The sequence below is a fragment of the Vipera ursinii genome (genome assembly GCF_947247035.1).
Source record: "Vipera ursinii genome assembly, contig: SUPER_Z_unloc_3, whole genome shotgun sequence".
Taxonomy (NCBI): domain Eukaryota; kingdom Metazoa; phylum Chordata; class Lepidosauria; order Squamata; family Viperidae; genus Vipera; species Vipera ursinii.
In genome coordinates, this window is record NW_028148447.1 from 98,055 (window position 1) to 105,420 (window position 7,366).

At 49.8% G+C, this 7,366-nt stretch overlaps 1 protein-coding gene across 2 annotated transcripts in view; it reads right to left on the bottom strand.

The window, feature by feature from the left end:
• LOC310650513 (KAT8 regulatory NSL complex subunit 1-like) overlaps positions 1–6,603 on the bottom strand; it is a 33,153-nt gene extending 26,550 nt beyond the window's left edge. For both annotated transcript variants that reach the window (XM_083380076.1, XM_083380075.1), the window contains exon 1: positions 5,858–6,603. In XM_083380076.1, coding sequence (XP_083236202.1) covers positions 5,858–6,339 — 482 coding nt within the window. In that variant the 5' untranslated portion in view covers positions 6,340–6,603. The remainder of the gene's footprint in view (positions 1–5,857) is intronic.
• Between the last annotated feature and the right edge of the window lie 763 nt (positions 6,604–7,366).

Consider the following 7,366-nt stretch of genomic DNA (forward strand, 5'->3'; position numbering starts at 1 on the left):
AAATATGATAAAGAGATACATACATATAGATGATACACACATAGATTGATGGATGTGTGTATGTGTGTATACACACACACACAGACACAGACACAGATATATATATATATATATATATATATATATATATATATATATATACATATATATATATACATATATATATATACATACACAAACACACACAAACACACACACAGAACTACATACACACAGAGAGAGATACATGTAAATAACATAGACAGAAAAACAGACGTAGATTAGATAGAGATAGAGATGGACAGATAGATATAGATTAAGAGAAAGAATATTATAGATAGATGATAGAAATAGAGATACACAGACACACAGAGATACAGAGATGATCCAGAGAGAAATGGATGGATGTAGCTAGATTTGATGTATATAGTAGATACATATAGATAACATAGGTAGAAAAATAGACATATAGATTAGATAGAAATATAGAGGGATGTAGATTTATACAGACAGATTGAGAGAGAATATGATAAAGAGATACATAAATATAGATGATACACACAGAGATGGATGTATGTGTGTGTATATATACATACATACACACACACACACAGAACTACACACAGAGATACATGTAGACAACATAGATAGAAAAATAGACGTAGATTAGATATAAAGATGGACAGATAGATATAGATTAAGAGAAAGAATATTAAAGATAGAAATAGAGACACAGATACATAGACATACGTATAGATGATACGTAGAGATGGATGGATGTAGCCAGATTTGACGTATATACATATAGACAACATAGAAAAATAGACATAGATGAGATAGAAATATAGATGGATATAGATTTATACAGAGAGAGAATATGATAGAGAGATACATACATACATATAGATGATACAGATGGATGGATGGATGTGTGTGTGTGTGTGTGTGTGTATACACACACACACACACACACACACACAGAGATACATGTAGATCAGGGGTCTTCAAACTTGGCCCTTTTATGATTTGTGGACTTCAACTCCCAGAATTCCTCTGCCAGTTTGCCTGGCTGAGGAATTCTGGGAGTTGAAGTTCACAAGTCATAAAAGGGCCAAGTTTGAAGACCCCTGATGTAGATAATATAGATAGAAAAATAGACATAGATTAGATAGATATATAGATGGACAGAAGCCACTAGCCTGATGATGACGGATGGGATTCCGTCGAAACGTCGCCCCTACACCTTTAGTTCTACGCGGGGAAAAACCCGAATAACCAAAGATCCACATACGAACACCCGCGAAAACCTCAGAAAACACACACACACACACACACACACACACACAGATACATGTAGATAATATTATAGACAAACAAACAGACATAGATTAGATAGAGATATAGATGGACAGATAGATATAAATATAGATTAAGAGAAAGAATAGTATAGATGATACACAGAGATAGATGATAGAGATGGATAGATGTATAAATTAGATAAATAGATATATATAGAAAGATAACAAAGATAGGAAAATAGTCATAGATTAGAAAAATAGATATAGATGGATAGATATAGATACAGATAGAGAATATTATAGATGATACATAGAGATACATAGAGATATAAATAGAGATGGTGTTTATACACACACACATAAATAATATATAAATACACATATAGATTAGACAGAAATATACACGGAAAGATACAGATAGATAGATTATAGGTAGATGATACATAGAGATACACAGAGATACATAGATAGATGATACAGAGAGACGTAGATAGATAGGAAAATAGTCATAGATTAGAAAAATAGATATAGATGGATAGATATAGATACAGATAGAGAATATTATAGATGATACATAGAGATACATAGAGATATAAATAGAGATGGTGTTTATACACACACACACATAAATAATATATAAATACACATATAGATTAGACAGAAATATACACGGAAAGATACAGATAGATAAAAGATAGATTATAGGTAGATGATACATAGAGATACACAGAGATACATAGATAGATGATACAGAGAGACGTAGATAGATAGGAAAATAGTCATAGATTAGAAAAATAGATATAGATGGATAGATATAGATACAGATAGAGAATATTATAGATGAAACATAGAGATACATAGAGATATAAATAGAGATGGTGTTTATACACACACACATAAATAATAATAAATAATATATAAATACACATATAGATTAGACAGAAATATACACGGATAGATACAGATAGATAAAAGAGAGATTATAGGTAGATGATACATAGAGATACACAGAGATAGATAGATAGATGATACAGAGAGACGTAGATAGATTTGATACATATAGATTACACACACACACACACACACACACACACACACATCTTTTGCTTTAACAAAAGCCTTCATTAAGAGCACATCAGATAAAATCCTGCATCCAGTTTTTGGTCAACCCCATTCCCCAAAAAGACGTCGAAGCTGCGGAAAAGAGTTCGGAGAAGAAGAACTATAAGTCGAAGACGATTCAAGGCCTGGAGACCCAAACATAGGAAGGACGGTGGTGGGAATTGGGGTTCGGCCGAGAGAAAGGGTGTGTGTGTGTGTGTGTGTGCACCCCAAAAGAAGAGGTGAGTTAGGGTTCCACCTATTTTCCAAAGCTCCAGGAAGGCGGGAGGAGAAGCAACGGACGGGAACTCATCCGGGAGAGAAGCAACCTGGAAGGAGGAAAAACTTCCCGACAGGGAGGAGAATGAAAACCAGGGGAACTCCTGGCCACTAGAGGTTGTGGCTACTCCATCACCGGAGGAGGCTTTGAAGGAGAGACCGGGGCAGTAGTCCCTTGCTCCGATGTGGTAGAGGACGGAGTTCCTTGTGTAGCCGTGTGAAGGGAGCCTGACATAGAGGTACACGGGTGAGTGGAGCCTGAGCTGGGGATACACGCCTGTGAAGGGAGTCTGACCTGTGTAGCCGTGTGAAGGGAGCCTGACATAGAGGTACACGGGTGAGTGGAGCCTGAGCTGGCGATAGGCGCCCTTCCCACGTGCACATATATCCATCATAGGCTCCCCTCAGACGTGTCCACAGGTCACGCTCCACTCCCCCATGTACCTCTGTTTATCAGGCCCCATTCACATGCGTCCACACCCAAGGGCAGGCTCCCTTCCCACGCATAGATGCCCAGCTCAGGCTCCCTTCACACGTGTACACAGGCCAGGCTCCACTCACACGCATGTATCCCCAGCTCAGCCTCCCCTCCCCCATGCACCTCTACATCAGGCTCCTTTCACACGTGTCGACAAGTCAGGCTTCACTCACATGCACACATCCCCAGCTAAGTCTTCATTCACAGATATACACAGGTCAGGCTCCAGTCACACGCAGAGATGCCCAGCTCAGGCTCCGTTCACACCTGTACACAGGTCAGGCTCCACTCCCCCGTGTACCTCTTAGATCGGGCTCCATTCACACATGTATGCAGGTCAGGTTCCGCTCACAAGCACGTATGCCCGCTCTGGCTCCCCTCACACGTGTCCACACCAAGGGCAGGCTGCCTTCCTACGCATATAAGCCCAGCTCACACATGTACACAGGTCAAGGCACCCTTCACACGTGCAAACCTCTCGGTTTCCCTTCAGACGCGTGTACGCTCAGCCGAGGCTCCCTTCCCACGTCTCCACACCCGGCTCAGGCTCCATTCAGCCGTGTACCTCTGGGTCAGGCCCCATTCACACTTGTCCACAGGTCAGGCTGCCCTCCCCCGTGCACCTCCAGGTCAGGCTCTATTCGCACGTGTCCCCAGGTCAGGCTCCATTCACGTGGGTGGAAATAGGTCAGGCTCCATTCATATTTTGCAGACAGCCGGATCACGCTCCAATCGCACGTGTATCTGTATTATCGGGCTCCATTCACACGTCTCCACGCCCAGCCCAGACGCCACTCACACGCATGTATCCCTAGCTCAGGCTCTGTTCACATATGTACACAGGTGAGGCTCCACTCCCCCATGTAACTCTACATCTGGCTCCCTTGGCACGCCTAGATCCCCAGCTCAGGCTCCCCTCCCACCTGTCCACGGGTCAGGCTCCATTCACACGTGCACATATATCCCCATCTGCAGCTCCACTCACACGCGTACACAGGTCAGGCTCCCTTCCCACCTGCACGTATCCCCATCTCCACTCACACGTGCACACGGGTCAGCCCCCCCTCTCACACATGCAAACCCTCTCGGGCTGCCTCTCCACACCTTGATCCCCAACTCTGTTTCCCTTCAGACGTGCACACGTATATCCCCATCTCCAGCTCCCCTCCCGCGCGTACACGCGTCAGCCCCTCCCACTCCCATGTGCAGACCCTCTCCAGCAGGCTCCCTTCCCACCTGCACGTATCCCCCATCTCCACTCACACGTGCAAACCCCCTCGGGCTGCCTCCCCACGCCTAGATCCCCAGCTCAGGCTCCCTTCCGACCCTGTTCACGGGTCAGGCTCCCTTCAGACATGTATATTATCCTCCATCTCCAGCTCCCCTCCCGCGCGTACACGGGTCAGCCCCTCCCACTCCCACGTGCAAACCCTCTCCAGCAGGGTCTCTTCCCACCTGCACGTATCCCCCATCTCCGCTCACACGTGCACATGGGTCAGTCACACACCCCCATCTCACAGGTGCAAACCCCCTCGGGCTGCCTCTCCACACCTTGATCCCCAACTCAGGCTCCCTTCAGATGTGCATGTATCCCCCATCTCCAGCTCCTCCCACTCCCAGGTGCAAACCCTCTCCAGCAGGCTCCCTTCCCACCTGCACGTATCCCATCTCCGCTCACACGTGTACACGGGTCAGCCCGCCCCCCCCACTCCCACGTGCAAACCCCCTCGGGCTGCCTCTCCACGCCTTGATCCCCAACTCAGGCTCCCTTCAGACGTGCATATATATCCCCATCTCCGCTCACACGTGCACACGGGTCAGCCTCACCCACTCACACGTGCAAACCCTCCTGGGCTGCCTCCCCACGCCTTGATCCCCAACTCAGGCTCCCTTCAGACGTGCATGTATATCCCCATCTCCGCTCACACGTGCACACGGGTCAGCACCCCGCCACCCACCCTTCCGTCTCACACGCGCAAACCCGTGTCGGGCTGCCTCCCCACGCCTTGATCCCCAACTCAGGCTCCCTTCCGACGTGCACGTATACCCCCCATCTCCGCTCACACGTGCACACGGGTCAGCCCCTCCCACTCCCACGTGCAGACCCTTCTCGAGCAGGCCCCCGCCCAGGTATCCCCACCTCAGGCTCCCTTCCCACCTGCAGGTATTCCCCCATCTCCGCTCACACGTGCACACGGGTCAGCACCCCACCCACCCTCTCTCACACGTGCAAACCCTCCCGGGCTGCCTCCCCACGCCTTGATCCCCAACTCAGGCTCCCTTCAGACGTGCACGTATCCCCCATCTCCGCTCACACGTGCACACGGGTCAGCCTCCCCCACTCCCCCGTGCAAACCCTCTCCAGCAGGCTCCCTTCCCACCTGCACGTATATCCCCATCTCCGCTCACACGTGCACACGGGTCAAACCGCCCTCCCCCCTCCCACACGTGCAAACCCTGCCTCTCCACGCCTTGATCCCCAACTCAGGCTCCCTTCAGACGTGCGCACGTATATCCCCCATTTCCGCTCACACGTGCACACGGGTCAGCCCGCCCCCACCCCCCGCTTCCGTCTCACACGCGCAAACCCGTGTCGGGCTGCCTCCCCAGGCGCGGAATCCCCACCCGCAGCTTACACCCGTGTCGTCAGCCCGCTCGGGGTCCCGTTCTCACGTGTCTTTCTCTCTCTCTCTCATTCTCTCCGCCGGCCAGAGACACTCACCCGACTCGGGCGCTGCGTCGGGGCCCGGGGCCCGGCTGAGGGCCTTCGCTGTCGGAGGAGGAGTTGCCCAACGAGGAGCCCGACGAGGAAGAAGAGGAGGAAGAAGAGGAGGAAGAAGAGGAGGAGGAGGAAGAAGAGGAGGAAGAAGAAGAAGAGGAGGCCGAGGCGCTCTCCGTGGCGTCCGAGTCGCAGCCCAGCTGGGCGGCCCGCAGACGGGCCGAAGCGCCGGCCGCCAAACGCCTCAGCTCGGGCCCGTTTCGACCAGGCCGAAGTTTCGGGCCTCCAAGCCGGCCGGCTAAACCGCTCAGCTGCTGCCGGACGTGCCGTTCGACTTGACGGGCCTGCAGAGCCCTGAGGCGACGGCAGAGGCTTCGGGCCCGGCTTCGCAGCGCGGCTTGACGGAGGCGGGCGGCGGCCCGGCGACGGCGGAGATTCGCCTCAGCCGCCGCCTCGTCGTCGTCTGAGGAGACGGCGGCCGCCATGACGGTGGCGCCAAAAAAATAAAAAAAAAATAAAATTTTTTTTAATTTTTTTTTTCGCCCCCTCAGGGCGGGCCGGGATTCTCCATAGCTGGCTGGCTGGCGAGCGCGAGCGCACGCGCGCCAAACACAATGCCAGGGCTAGGCCCCGGCGGCGGGGCGCATGCGCCTCCGCTCGCGCGACGCCGCGAGGAGGAAAAAAAAAGGAAGACGCCCGATGGGAGGAGCCGGATTGAGGGGGGAGGGGAGGGGGAAGGGGTTTCGTGTGTGGTTTATTTATTTATTTATTTTTTTGGAAAGAAACTGCGCCTGCGCCCGCCTTGGTTTTTTTTTTCCTTTGGAAAGAAACTGCGCCTGCGCCCGCCTTGGTTTTTTTTGAGGGGGAAGGGAAGGAGGGTTTTTTGTGTTGGTTTTTTTTTTCTTTGAAAGAAACTGCGCCTGCGCCCGCCTTGGTTTTTTTTTTCTTTGGAAAGAAACTGCGCCTGCGCCCGCCTTGTTTTTTTTTGAGGGGGAAGGGAAGGAGGGTTTTTTGTGTTGGTTTTTTTTTCTTTGGAAAGAAACTGCGCCTGCGCCCGCCTTGGTTTTTTTTTTTTTTTAAAGAAACTGCGCCTGCGCCCGCCTTGGTTTTTTTTGAGGGGGAAGGGAAGGAGGGTTTTTTGTGTTGGTTTTTTTTTTTCTTTGAAAGAAACTGCGCCTGCGCCCGCCTTGGTGTTTTTTTTTTTTTGTTTTGGGAAAGGAAGCAGGGGATTTTTGTGTTGGTTTTTTTTTTTGGAAAGAAACTGCGCCTGCGCCCGCCTTGGGTTTTCTTGGAAAGAAACTGCGCCTGCGCCCGCCTTGGTTTTTTTTTTTTTTTTTTGAAAGAAACTGCGCCTGCGCCCGCCTTGGTTGTTTTTTTTTTGTTTTTGAAAGAAACTGCGCCTGCGCCCGCCTTGGTTTTTTTTTGAGGGGGAAGGGAAGGAGGGTTTTTTGTGTTGGGTTTTTTTTTCTTTGGAAAGAAACTGCGCCTGCGCCCGCCTTGGGGTTTTTTTTT